The sequence below is a fragment of the Lissotriton helveticus genome, chromosome 7, assembly GCF_964261635.1.
Source record: "Lissotriton helveticus chromosome 7, aLisHel1.1, whole genome shotgun sequence".
NCBI classification, from domain to species: domain Eukaryota; kingdom Metazoa; phylum Chordata; class Amphibia; order Caudata; family Salamandridae; genus Lissotriton; species Lissotriton helveticus.
This window is the reverse complement of record NC_136068.1, coordinates 1,909,070,823-1,909,085,703: the sequence shown is the minus strand read 5'-3', so window position 1 is coordinate 1,909,085,703 and position 14,881 is coordinate 1,909,070,823. Positions and strand designations below refer to the sequence as shown.

The window sequence follows — 14,881 nt, the reverse complement described above, 5'->3', positions numbered from 1 at the left end:
CCCATCATTTTGCCTTAAACCACTGCTGCACTGTTTTAGGTACTACCAATATCACCAGTGGGGACCATCACGAAAATGATGGGGAAATTCAGCAACGTGCCTATGGTCCATGAATGGGACTCGAGTTAGACTTGTTAGTGCCCTGCATATACTGAACAGACACCACCTTCTCCTCTGCGAGGCAGTAGCAAAGCAAGGGTGCCATGGATCCTAGTGCAAGCATGGGGAATCGGCTCCCTGGTTGCTGCTTGGGTTGTGAAATACAGAGACAATCAGGGATCAGTGTAACCCTCTGTCCTCTGGGTCCCGGTACCACTGCACCTTCTGCTTCATTCATAGCTTGTGCTGCTCCTGGTACATTGGGTTCTCCACTGCATACTCACATAGACATTCTCCCTTTGAAAATCATATCTTTTTTCTCCCTTGGATTGAGGCAGGGCTGCTATGGTCATCAACATAATGAGGATCAAAGGGGAGCATTGAAAGACCCAACCTGCATCACTCCCAGATGTAAACCAGACACACACAAGGTGCAAGGGGCATGATCCGATCAGATAAATACAGGGTCATGTTAGTCCTTGGACAGAAACCCCTCACCCACCATGTGGTGTCATGCTTCATCATCAGGTTTCTCCTCACACCACTCACAACTGGGCTAGTTGCATGGGCTAAAACTCTCCCACAACTGGAGAGGAGCTCCTGGAAACATTCCTAAGAGGGTCTGCTGCTTTCTTCCTCTTTACTTACAGAGCACTAATAAGACCCTCAATTTTTTGTTCTGATGAGACCCCTTGCTTTGTGTTGTGTCTGCTGCTTTGCCACCCAACGTCACACTGTGTCCCGTGTCTCTTGCCTCCAAATGTCAACAAACAAAACTGATGTCAAATTCATGGTCCACTTTTATTTTTGATCATATTTTATTTTATTTTCTCCTCACCCTGCAGACAAAATACTAAGATACAAAATAGAATACAATGCATTTGTATTACAGAATCGAGAGGATAAGCGCTGCATCAAGCGAGACTTTGAATATTCTGTGGTGGGACACTGGGGAGTGCGCTAGAGTAGACTTGTATCATGAAGCCCTGCTGAGGCTGCAGGCACAGAAGGAACATAGACACATCTTTCTGAAGGAGTAGTGCTGGTTCTAGAGTCTGCATTCAGTCAATGTCTCCACAAGTGAGTGGACGTCATGTGACCTGCAAAGCTCACGCGAACATAGAGCTGCGTGAGCAACGACATGGACCTTATCTTGAAATGAGGGGCTTGGGAAGAGCTGTGCACCTGTTTTAAGATGCTGCACTTTCTGTCGCACGTGCATTTAACTTCAAGTGATATGAGTAATGCTTGAACTGCAGACAGCAGACTTTGGAAACAGACAGACAGCCACAACTCCCTATTTCAGAGCTGTGCTGTATGCAAGTCATTCTCTCACTCGGATAAGTGTCAAGCAAAGTGAGGGCATATTTATCAAGCAGTTGTGTCACCCTTACTACACCTTGTGTGGCCCTGAGTGGCTTGATAAACCTGGAGTAACGTATCACAGAGTGAATCGCTGCCGTGAGTTACTCTGCTCCACGGGTGGAGCATGGGTGTTCTCAAGCATCCACCCATTCATTATAGTGCATTCCCATATTTACCATCACTGGTGGACCTGGGAATGCATCACCTGGGCAGAGATTTATCTTTATTTCAATGTGTGATGCATTCGGCAGCACTCATAGAAAGAGGAAAATTCCTCACGGGATTGTTTTTGTGCAGGACGATGTCTCTTTCTGCCCAAATACAATCTTGTTTACAACATATGCACCCTTGCCCCGTTGCCCCGTTGGCCCTAGGCAGCACATTGTGTGGCAGCATAGGGAAAAGACAGAAATGTGCGGTATAATGTTAAATACGGTGCATTCCTGCCCTTTCCTATCACGCAGCACAGCAAGGTAGCTTGCTGTGCTGCATGATTTTTTGATAAATACACCCCTGAATTTCTTGTAAACAGATGTACTAGTCTGCCCTACACCTGCGCTCACGTGCCCACTGCTCAGCTCTGCACTAGCACACCTGTGCGCACTGCTTGCTCCCCTGCACCAGCACCTGCGTGCACCGTTCTGACCTGCACCAGCGCACATTTGGGCACTGCTCTGCCCTGCACATTCATTAACCGGCACCAGCAGCAACAGGACGACTCCGACTGCTCAGCATCAGGAACACATTCAATGCCCTGATCGCTCCGCTTCAGAATTATACCGCCAAGGTGGATCTAAGCACTGCCCATCTGCCCTACTTAATTTGCTTCCCTTCATGAATATCCATCTGGTTGCTAATTAATTTTGCGTACCTGGATCCTCCTATTCACGGCTTGGAACACTGTCCACCTGAAATTACCCAGCTATTCAAGGGCTGCTCTCTTGATCTACAACTAGCTCACCTTTGTCCTGAAGAAGAACCCCAATAATTGGGTTCGAAACGCCGTCGACCACCCCCACAACATGAACTCCATATAACCTGTACAGAATCTTTCATGGAGTTCAACTGTATTGTTGTCAATGCGATGTATTGTCACTACTTCACACCACGCTTTCTTTTTACTTATTGTGTGAGCACCTTCAAATTGAATTTTGATGGAAATGAATGCCTGTCATTCTTTGACCTACATGACCCTTTACAACCCCTTTTTATCGCTTCCTATTGAATTAATTTCCTTTTTAAAGAAATAGGGGCATATGTAGGTAGCCGTTTGCGATTGGCAAACGCCGAAATTCACGGCGTTTTGATATGTAGGTGCCACTTAGCAAAATAAGGAATGGCAAACATTGTGATTCCTTATTTTGCTTAAAGCATTTAAGGAATCTCAATTTTGCGATTCCTTAAATGCTATTTAGGGGTGCTGTAAAAATTGCGATTTTTGCATAAGGAATCACAAAATACCACCTACTTCAAGTAGATGGTATTTTGCGATTTCCTTCAAAAATGTATTTTTTTTAAAAATTCAAAGTGCCATGTGGCGCACAGAAATGCCCTTAGGGCATGTATGTGCGCCACATGTACTTACAGGCACATTCCAAGGGTGCAGTAGGTGTCCTTTGGACACCCAGGCACCCTTGGAATTGCAATTCTCAAATTGCGATTTTCACACAGAAAATCGCAATTTGAGAATGTATCCCCATTCATTCCTATGGGCCTTTTGGCCCATAGGAATGAATGGGACACTCATTCCTTAATTGCAATTCGCAATTTGCTAATCGCAAATAAGGAATGTTAGAGATTCGCAAAAAAATTGCGAATTTGTACCTACATTCCATTTTGCAATTCTCAAATAGCGATTCCTTAAAAATCGGTATTTGATAAAATGTGAAATACCTACATATGCCCCGTGATGACTGACACTTCTTGTAATGCACACCTGCAGAGCAGGTGTTTGAGGAAGGATGTTCAGACTTGTGTTGAACTACTGTGTCCACATAGCAAGATTTGGGTCACAACGCTTGTTTTTGGACCTTTAAGGCCTCATTTTGAACCATTGTCCCTTAAATATTGCTGCCCTGCACATGAGAGCACTGATCTGCTATGCCCCAGCACATGCTTGCACATTGCTCTGCCCTGCACAGCGCACTCGTTTATGATGAGGCCGCAGGTTTCTGGGGTGAATGAACTAATTCATGGAGTTACTGAGTTAGTGCATTGATTATTGATGGTGCATTTTATTCAAAAACAGGTCAAATGGTTCTATGCCGCAGCTATGCAGAAACGCAGAACAATTCATAATGTCTTCAGGCAGAAACACATAACACATACAAGCAATATTGACGGTGCCATGCAGTCTTGATTGCTGAAGTTTCCAAGTGGTGATGAGGCTGAAGCCAAGATGTGGAACCCACTTCCAAAGTCAGACACATTTATATAGAATTCAGGAAAAATTCTTCCCACCGCTCAGCTGTAAAGAAATGAAACAATGCATAAATTCATGGATGACTACATGAATGAAGGGTTAAATACATTGGTACTTGCTTAGCACCCAAGCTAATTGCAAGCCCTTCAGAGTTTAGCTGTTTCTATGTCAAGACCGTGCAAACCTTCTTCTCAGCTTTCATCCAAATATATATATTCTTGGTAAATTAGTCTTTCATCAGCTACTAATTCCTGTCCAACAGTTCTAGAAGTTTGAACATAAAAGCAAACTCAGGAAGCAGCGCAGAGTTGTGCAGAAGTGGGACCACCCATGCCATGGAGGGACTCGGGCTGGCCCACTTTGTGGCATACACAGGATATTGGCCCATACCTGCATTCCCTTTCCTCATGGTGTTGGTGGTCTAACATTATCCCATATACATAGCACCCGCGCCTCTGACTTCACCCAATCCCACTTCTGCCTGATGACTTTAACACTGATGTGACCAGGTGGACTCATCTCACAGGGATCCAATCCTTCCAGTCCAGAGCTTTCCCTTCAAAAATGATCATCAGCTTCAGGAGAGTAAGTTAAATTAACTTGAACACAGAATACAACTTCCAGAATGAATTAATAATTTGCCAAGAAAGTCCACAGGTGCAATAAAGGGTCTCCTGGTCGTCTGGTAATGCAACATGTGTGGCACTTAATACATAGAGCTAAAGAAAGTGTGAAAGGAGGGTTAACACCTGGGGCCGTACTATAGAAGTGCCCTGGGGGTGCAACGGGCGTTTGCGCCCAATGTGCGTGCCCCCGGGGCACTTTGATATTACAGAAGGGGGTGCAAATGCTTGTGCGACCCCTTCTGTAATACAGATAGCGCAAACGCACATAAAGTGCCAGCACTAGTTTCAGAGGGCGTTCCTTCATGTGTACGGGGCCATGCCCATGCAAATGAGGGAATCCCTTTGCCTCTGCGCTGTATTACAGACGTTGGAGCAGAGGCAAGGAAGCTCTCAGGAGCCGCACTGTCAGTGCACCCCTGATGGCAGACCCATGGACGGGGAAGGGCATCCATGGACCCCCTAGATAGCCCCTTGCAGGTTGGTGCAGCCACTCAATGCATCTTCCTGCAAAGGGATCTCTATTCCCTCTTCAAAGTGACGGCGGGTTGCTGCCTACCCTGTGAAAACATGGAACGGCTTCGAAGCATCCGCTGTGTTTTTCACATGAATGCGCTGCCCCCAGTGCAGCGCAAGTTCACGGCTGCCCTGGGGCAGTGCATTCATCATAATAAGGTGCATTTTACTTCATTGCGCTGGGTGCACATTTTAAACCTGTTTGGTGTTTGATCAGGTGACATCCACCAGCAAAGGTCATGAACCCATTTGGAGCTAAATATTACATCACTACTTTGGCTTGAATTTAAACTAAAAGCATGCTGAGGTTTAAATGTACATTGTACTTCAGAGTGAAGTGATTTAAAGGGGTATGTTTGTGTAATAAAAAGCAGTGAAATAAATAAATAAATACATACATAAGAAAAAAAGAAACTTAATTGTACAGATCCTTACCTTAATTTTCCATGCAATCAGTGTTACCAACAATCCATAGAAGGCGCTCTTGGTTATTAGCAGCACGTAGGTGAACTTGGCCGTGTTGGCGCTTTTACGATAGGATTCTGAAAGAAGAAGGCCACCATTATTTAGGGGGAACAGCGTTTACACTGCAACTTTTACAACGAAGTACCTTTACGACGCAACCATTACAACGGAACTTTTACAATGACTTGCGCTGGGGGGCGCTCTAGGATAGGGAATAGTTTTAATTTACTAACCAACGCCTTCCCTACTATCCACGGGGACTGGAGTGGTAATAGTAAATTAAACTATTCACTATCCAGCGCCCCCCAACGCAAGTCGTTGTAACAACTTGCTTGGTAAAACTTACGTCGTAAAGGCATGCGTTGTAAAAGCATGCGTTGTAACGACATACATCCTGATTTAGTTGTCATGAGCCCTCTCCTGTGGAGGTTTAGATTAGATCAAAGAAGCCTGTGTATGCAATCATTACATTTCCACTGTGTACAATACACATTCCTAGTTCATTCCTGTAGTCATGGACTGAATTTTCAAAGATTTGGTTAACTCAGGTTTAAGTAACTCATTTTAGTACCAAGGGGTTAAAGGGTCAAATTAATCCTCTAAAAACATCAGCCAACTGGGTCCAGTGTTTACAGACTGGAAGAGGCTGAATGTTCACTCAGGTGCTCTAACCTCGAGCTCAAGGGGGTGCATAAAGTTGAGAGTTATGCTGCCCTTAGTAAGGTACTCACTCGACTGTACAGAGAAGGTCGCTTGCTGCACTGATCTGAACCATGGTTCTCTCTTGTTATGATCTCTTGTTGACATAACTGCACCAGAACCAACACCGCGACGGATGCACTATGAGTGTGTGACCTGACGCGTTCTTTTTTTTAGACCAGGATTGTCCTGGAGATGATGTGACTTGGAGCCCCTTTTGGTTAGCTAGTCTAATATGGATTTGCGTATACATCTTATAAATCCCTGGACAGGTCAGTTTGCTGTGCCTGATTCAGAGCTGATCCATCATCATATTGTCAGTCATTGCTTGGAGTGAGTTGGCTGTTGTGTTGGTTGGCCTGGACGCTCAGGGAACGGATGCATAGGACCAACGCCTACCTTCATCAGGAGCTTCTGTAGGACTCTGACTTCTTTGGAGAAGGCCCGCATGACTTCCAGACTGTGGTCCGGAGTGCAGGGCAAAGTCAGTCGTACTTTTGACAGCTAGAGACTGGCCTCCATGGAGTAATCCCTGCTACCCACTGAGGTGAGCCACTGTCCTGCTACCCATAACAACACTGCTGCTACCAAAGGTGTCAAAAAGACCACAAAATACTAAGAGCTTTCCAGAGTGTTCCCTGCAGCCAAAGGAAAACACAGAAGCACTGACAGCATTCCTGCAGAATTATACTTCTAAAGAGTGTTGGAGTCTGAACAAAAACCTCTACATAACAGAGAGAAAGGTAAATAGCGTTTAGTTCGCATGCGGAACAACGCATGCCCTAACAACACGGTCGTTACAACGACTGCGTTGTTATTTCGCATACCGTTGCAACGCAAGTCGGAATACGACTAGCGATAGGGGGCAGAAGGTGTTGGATTTAAAATCCAACACCTTCCCTAGTATCCGCACAGACTGGAGTTGGAATAGTAAATTATACTATTCCAACATCCAGTGCCCCCTACAGCAAGTTGTTGTTCCGACTTGTGTTGTAATGGTATCCGAAATACCAACGCAGCTGTTGTAACGACCGCGTTGTTATGGCATGCATTGTAAACGCATGTGAAAAAAAGGAATATATTCAGAAAGAAAGGCTCAGTCAGACTCACCTGCTGTCACCCCGCCACACCCTGGAAGGAGAAAAGAAAAAGACATCTCAGCACAGGCGTTTGCATTATTATTTGCTTTACAGCAATGACAAACAGTGAATTAGGCCATCGCCTGGGTGAGGCAAAGGGGTGGACGCTGAGTCCTGACCATTAAAGAAAAAGGCATAAACGATGGTTGATACTTTTCTGTTTTATACCCTGTGTACCTTGTGGGGGAAAAGGACAGGAATGCGCTGCATCTGATAGGTAGGACACATCCATGCCCTTTTCTTTTATTGTAGGGCAGCGTTGCAGCAAAACTTCATAAATATGGCCCAAGACATTTACGCCCCTTTCATATTTGAAAGGGCATTTATTTGAGTCTCTGTGGATGACAATTTGTTTCATAAACAGATAAAATATGAATATATGTGTCCTATTTTCACTACTCATGTAATACAGTTTGCTGGGGCACTGAGAGCAAAGTGATTTCACATTGTTTATGCTGATTTTTTTTAACAAATTGAGAAAGCAGACTTTCTACACTTTCAAATGTGAAAGTTGGTTCTAAATTGAGATCATACCATTTTCTTCCTTTTTTGATTACGTCAGGACCAAAAAAGGTGCAAAAACAATACATCTGTTTTTCTTTCATCTCGATTTTACATACAGATTGAATTCAGTCAGTCATAATAGCTTTATTTCGATAAAAAAAATACATCTTAAAAGCTGTAGAACATAAATAAAAAAGCTATACTATTAAACAGGATACATTTTAGCAAGTAATAGGTGTACCCAAATCATCTGATTGACAAAAGACCTTATAATAAATAGGAAAAATTAAAATTTTCAACATAAAAATGAAAGAAAGTGCAATTTGCAAAGGGCGGAAAACACATAGCAGCAGAGATTGAATGATTTTTTCACTCAACAAAAGACATGTATCAAAACACCTTCTTTTTCAGCTCTACAAGAGATCCACCAGTTATATATTTTTTTCAGGGTGTAAAATAATTTCAGTAATATCGACTGGAGCAAAATGTGTTACTGCATCCCATATGGCAGAAACAGTAAAAGTATTGGCCCTGTTTTTGCACCAGTGCAGTTTTCTGTAATGCAATCTGCTCTCCAATCTAATCTCGAGAAAGAAGCTTCCTGTGGTTTATGTGTTGTGGAGAACAATGTATTCCGTTATCAGCAAACCTAGGTGAAAATGGGGTCCTTTTACATTTTTGTACTGGAGTAAACCATACACAAAGTTAGAGTTTATTAGGTTTGTACCACCAGATTAACTTAAAAATCATATTTCTACCTACTACTCCATGCACAAAATATATGCACTTATGGACTGGTGTAAAGTGTTCTTTATGCGCGCGTTATTTTACTGTGATGGTGAATTAGCACAAGTCACGTGTTCCATGCTAGGGCAAAGCTGAGCTGCCCTGTGCAACCTCACAGAACCTGTTGCCACAAGCACACGTGAAAGTCGACCTGTGTCAGTGTGAAGTCAAACTGCATTCATTTGTTATGTGAGGTTGCACTGACTGATGTTACTTTTGACACATTTGACACCTGCTCCACAAAATATGCACCACGGATATTATCTATGTTTAGTCTCAAGTGCACACCTATATACAGTGAAAAGAAGAGGCAACCGAAGCACATTCATCGTTCTGTATTGATTATTCTGATTGGTTTACGAGAAGTGTACATATTCTAGAAACGGACTTGTGGGCATATTATCAACGGCCAGCAATAATTATCGCTGGTCGTGCTTAGCGATAATTTTATTATCGCAGGCTATCTCTGGAATGTAGCACGTTATTAACAACGCAGTACTCCAGGGTGATAAAAATTCCAGCGATAGCAAGGTTATCGCCGTTTTGCAGGGTATCTCGCTGGTTTTCCAGCGGTGTTCCCTGCAAAACGGCGATAACCTTGCTGATACATCCCACAGGGTCGTATCAGCATAATCCACCCCAATGTTAGGGGTAGGTAAGTCTGCTTAAGGGTTAGTTCTGTGAATCGGCCCCAGCGTCTTATTACCAAGTTCGAACAAAACTTGAATAAAGTAAAGGGACTAAGGGGCATATTACCAACAACTAGCGATAATTATCGCTATGTTGGCTTAGCGGCAATATTTGTATCGCCGAGCTGCGGTGATTTTTATCGCTTAGGAACCTTGCTATTATCAAGGTTTATCTCCTAAGCGATAAAAATCGGCTGAAATGCATGAATATCGCTGAAAAGTCCGCGATATTCATGCATTACCGAGCTAATGCTCTTAGCCATGTTATCCACCTCCCATTGGATAACATGGCTAAGAACTGCTCAGGGCAGGTGTTAGCTTTTGGAGATATTTGCGCTTAGCGCGAATATCTCCAAAAGTTGGTAATAGGAGATAGCGATGTTAGCGACTGTTTCCAGTTGCTAACATCTTGGCACGCCCACTTTGCATGTCATTAGTGATACATTTCACTGACATGCAAAGCGGGACCCAAGATGGTCGCTATCTCCTACTAGCTGTCGCTAACTGGTGTTAGCGACAGCTAGGTAATAGGGAGATAATTTTATCTCCGCTTTCTTAGCTTTTAAAGCCAAAAAAGTGGAGATAAACCCCCTTGATAATATGCCCCTAAAGGTTTTCTGAAAGTAAGAACTACAAACATGAACGGCAACGGAATTAAATATTTCAAGTGGGTGTTATTTTTAAATTACTTTTTGATTTTAAATCAAAATCCTTTAACTGATTCGAAATGCCCTGATTATGACATATTTATCCGTCCTGAGTGGCTTATATTTTTCTATCATGCCTGTGGTCTCCCCACCCTTCGTGGAGGCTGAAGTCACGCGGCCTACTGTACGTGATTGAAATAAGGAAAAAGAATTAAGGGGAGGAGGGGGGGTGCAAGCAAGGGACGGCCAGGCTACAACAGTCTATCCTTTTCTTTTTTTGCAGGTTTACACCGAGCACAAACTCGACCCGTAGATTTTGGAACACTTTACTTGAGCTCCAGTAACATTACACAAGGCTGAGCTCCCACAAATCCACACTAAGGGAGCTCAATAAGGGAGTGCCACAAGGCTCATGCCTTAGTCCTACATTCTTCAATGTGTATGTGGCCCCCCTAGCCAACTTAGCCAGATCTTTCGGGTTCACCCCGGTGTCGTATGCCGACGACACCCAACTCCTTTTCCCTTTTAAAACTCTCACATCTGCAATAAAAAGATCTTTTGCAGATGGCATGAGAGCCATTGCAGACTGGATGTCAACTAAATGTCTGCAGTGTAATGTGGGGAAAACGGAGGTCATGTGTTTTGGACAAGCGGCAACATATTGGTCATCTGACTGGTGGCCCGTGGAGCTAGGTCCTGTCCCCACCCCCAAGAGTTCTGTTAGGAACCAGGGAGTGCTCTTTGATCAGCAACTTACCTTTAAGGGACATGTAAATCAGGTTGCTGGTACCTGCTTCCGGGCTATTGGGATGTTGAGACGAGTCTTCCCCTACATACCAGACCATCACAGAAAAACGCTTGTGCAGGCTCTGGTCATCAGCAGGGTGGATTACTGCAATGGGTTGCTCCTCGGAGCTAACGAGGAGCAACTCAGTAAATTGCAAGTAATCCAAAATACAGCAGCAAGGATTGTCCTGAATGTTCCATCAAGGACTCCTTCCAGTCCCCTGCTGGTGAGACTCCACTGGCTTCCAGTGAGGAAACGAGTCCAATTCAAAACTCTATGCACTATTCATAAGAGTATGATAGGGGAGGGCCCTAAATACATGACCAAAATCTTTCAGTCTTACATCCCTGGGCGATTTCTGCGCTCCAGTCATCAGCAGCTCTTGCAGATACCAAGAGTAAAAAAGGCCAGACAAGGCGGCCGTGCATTAGCTTATGCCGGACCAGCACTCTGGAATTCTCTGCCCCCAGAACTCAGATCAATTTCCAGTCATCTGAGTTTTCGGAAAACTTTAAAAACGTATTTGTATCCTGATAAATAATTGCCTTCCAGCTCCTGCACCCTTTTACCCTTTTACTGGACACACTCTCGGAATTAGTACACTCTCGTGTTGCAGCAATAGCGCAGAGATACCCCTTCGGGGGTCTAGTCTGGCGCTTTATAAGAATATAAAATAAATAAATAAATAAGGAAACATCCATTATTTTGGAGGCACAGGGAGATTAAGGGCTGGATTTAGATATCAGCGGATGGGCTACTCAGTCAATATGGTGACGGATAGCCCGTGCGCAGAAATATAAATCCCATTCTATCCTATGGGATTTACATTTCACCGGACGGGTTATCCATCACCGCTGTGATGGAGTAACCCTATGGCTGATATCTAAATCACGGCCTAAGTGATTTTCCCGGAATCACAGGATTTTGAGCCAAGGACGAGACTGAACTCAGTTCCCCAGTTCGAAAGGTGGCAGCTCTGGTTATTATGTCACATCCTCCCCCACATACTCTTTGTACCATCATCTCCCTCGCATCTTACCCTCTCTCCCTTTGGTTTCCCTGGTGAAGTTTTGTTTTGTGGGATCGAAGTACATTGGGACGTTCTGTTTCCCGGGGTCAAAGTATACTTGGCACCTGAAGGTAGTTTGAGGGTTCAACCACTCCTTCTTCGAGATCCTGAGCCGGCTGCTCAGGGAGTACATCTTGTCGCTGCCCCGGGTGGGCTGGTCATCGGTCTTCACCCCTTCTGTCCTCTCCACCCCGTTCACTGACCAGCTCAAGACCACATGGTCAGGGTAGAAGTTGGTGGCCAGACACACCAGCGTGGCGCTCCCTCTCTCCTTCACCTCCTGCGGCGATGGGTCGAAGAGAGCCACCTTTGGTGCAGTGATCTTGAGTCCATCCTCTGAAAATCACAAAAAGATAAATGATAATATTCTAATATTGACTCCACCACTCCTAAAATAGTACTCATTTCTCAAAGATGGTGTTTGAACAGTCTGCAGCATGCACATAAAATGAGATTATTTTTTAAAAAACACATTAAACCAATAAGAGACACTCATTAATGTTTAAATCAAGCTCAGCTGGAGTAAGCACTTTGGGCCCAATTCATAAGATTGTTTTGTGAGTAATTGTGTCTTCCCCCAGATTTAGGTTTACCGTAATCTGAATTTCCAAGAGTAAATAAAAGACATTCACTCACCAACAACAGTTTGTGAATCAAGCCTAGAACACAATATTTAACCCTGATTTTGACACAATGTGGACAAGGGACTGCTAAGGATGCAATTAGCGTCTTGTTTGACCAAATAGCTTCCCTAAGGCCCTTACAAAGGCCACATTTCTTGACCTGAGAATGAGTTTTACACTCATAGGAGTGTGTGGGTATTTGTGTAACATCACCGCTATGGCAATCATTTTCAGCACCATCAAGCAATCAACCACATAATTCTTTTGTCTGTAAGTCTCAAGGAGCTATTCCTCCTCCCTTACTTTTTTATTGAAATAGACAGAGGAAAAGAAGGAGAGGGAGCCGGTGGCACGGAGGTGGTACTTCTGGATCTGGGATCTCACCTAACCCATAGATGATCATTAAACGGTTTCTTGAATCGGTCGAAGGATCGTCTGTGTTTTACGTCCTCAGGAGCAATGATCCAGATATTTTGCAGCAGCTGAGAAGCGTTACAGCTCCTTTCGCTCCCCTCTCGGACCCGTGCACAGGAGACTATGCATGCGTGTGGTATTTGTATAGCACAATCCTATGCAAAATGCGACGGATCACTGTACAGGGTCAAAGAAAAGCATAAGGTCAGCAAGTAATAGCAGAGGTAGTTGGGTCGTGGACTGTTAATGCATTGTGATATAGTGTTCTTTAAAGGGGGGAGTCTTCCATGCTTTCCTAAACTGGAGCAGGATTGTGACTCTCCGATGGACACAGGGATGTTGTTCCAGATCGTGGGTGTATAGAGGGACAAGACCTGCTGGCTTGATTGTTCTTTTCACACTTCTTAGTCTGCAGTCTCATGGTGTCCTGGCTGCGGGTGTTCTGAGAACCACCAGAGATTGTGAGTCTGTCTTCAACATAAGCAAGGGAGCTGGTGGTGATGGCTTTGTAGATGATGCAGCTGGTTGTGAAGATAGTGCGGTCCAGCAAGGGGAGCCAATGGGGTTTTATAAGGATTCAGGAGAAAATCCATGAAACACAGGTGCTTAATATAGCCTTATAGCCCGCCGTAGCAGGCTATACCGGCTATTAATGGCCCTCTGAATCGTTAAATATTTACAACAAGGGGTGGTGAGGCACAGAGTCTCTGAATTAAGCAGAATACTCTCACCCAGTCCATCACCACCCCTTGTTGTAAATTATTTTGTCCACCCTAAGCGTGGAAGGGTATACTCAGATGTGAGTCCCTTGCTCATTGCACCATCAGGATTCAAGCAAGCCGGGCCGAAGACGGCTGAAATGCCAGAAACCGGTCCCCGGAAGCTTGTTTCCTTCCCAGTGTAAGAATTGGCTTTTGTAGTCTGGTCTGCCCTGTTCCCATGATGCACTGGGCCAGGGACAGACTAATTTGCATACAGCCAGGTTCTGAAACTGGGATGGTGCAATGAGCTAAAAAACGGTGTTGGATCTAGCCCTGATCTCTTGACTGGGTGAGAGTATTCTGCTTAATTCAGAGACTCTGTCCATCACCACCCCTTGTTGTAAATTATTTTGTCCACCCTAAGCGTGGAAGGGTATACTCAGATGTGAGTCCCTTGCTCATTGCACCATCAGGATTCAAGCAAGCCGAGCCGAGGACGCCTGAAATGCCAGAAACCGGTCCCCGGAAGCTTGTTTCCTTCCCAGTGTAAGAATTGGCTTTTGTAGTCTGGTCTGCCCTGTTCCCATGATGCACTGGGCCAGGGACAGACTAATTTGCATACAGCCAGGTTCTGAAACTGGGATGGTGCAATGAGCTAAAAAACGGTGTTGGATCTAGCCCTGATCTCTTGACTGGGTGAGAGTATTCTGCTTAATTCAGAGACTCTGTCCATCACCACCCCTTGTTGTAAATTACTCTGAATTGTTAAAGGCCCGAGCCAAAGGCGAGGGACTTTAACGAAACAGCGGGACTTTAATAGCCGGTATAGCCCTGCTACGAAGGGCTATAAGGCTATTAGAACATTCTGCCACTAGAGGGCAGAATGTTCTAACAAATTAAATAAAGGGTTCTCGAGGCTCGAGGGGATATAAATCCCCTCGAACTTCGAGAAGCCTTTGTAGAACATTGGAATGTTGCTCTGCGGGTCTTTACCGGCCCGTAGAGCAGGGACCAATCCATTGTCTACAATGGAGCTCCCAACATTCCAATGTTCTAATAATAGATACGTCACAGGAGAAATGCCTGTAAATAGATGGATCGTATTGTGAATACGTTTAAGGTTCAGAAAGCATAGATTAAGAGTTCATCGCTCTTTGGTACAAGTGTACAACCCTCCTGTATCAGACTCACCACCAGTCCTGCCTAGGCCAGGATGGCAGAGCTGCTGCCCATGTGCCGACCACACTTTGATTCAAAGATTAGGCACGAGTCCTGGTTATGGGAGCTTAGAGGGACTGGGCTACCAGTACTCAGCTGGTCCATCTCCAGGGGC

General features: G+C 44.6%; 1 gene segment (V, D, J or C); it reads right to left on the bottom strand.

Moving 5' to 3' along the window:
* Nucleotides 1–1,825: 1,825 nt before the first annotated feature.
* The window catches only part of LOC144769920 (T-cell receptor beta-1 chain C region-like), a 32,875-nt gene continuing 19,819 nt past the window's right edge, over nucleotides 1,826–14,881 (bottom strand). The window contains 3 exon segments of the C gene segment in view: nucleotides 1,826–3,931; nucleotides 5,461–5,567; nucleotides 7,300–7,320. Of these exon segments, the coding sequence occupies nucleotides 3,905–3,931; nucleotides 5,461–5,567; nucleotides 7,300–7,320 (155 nt within the window).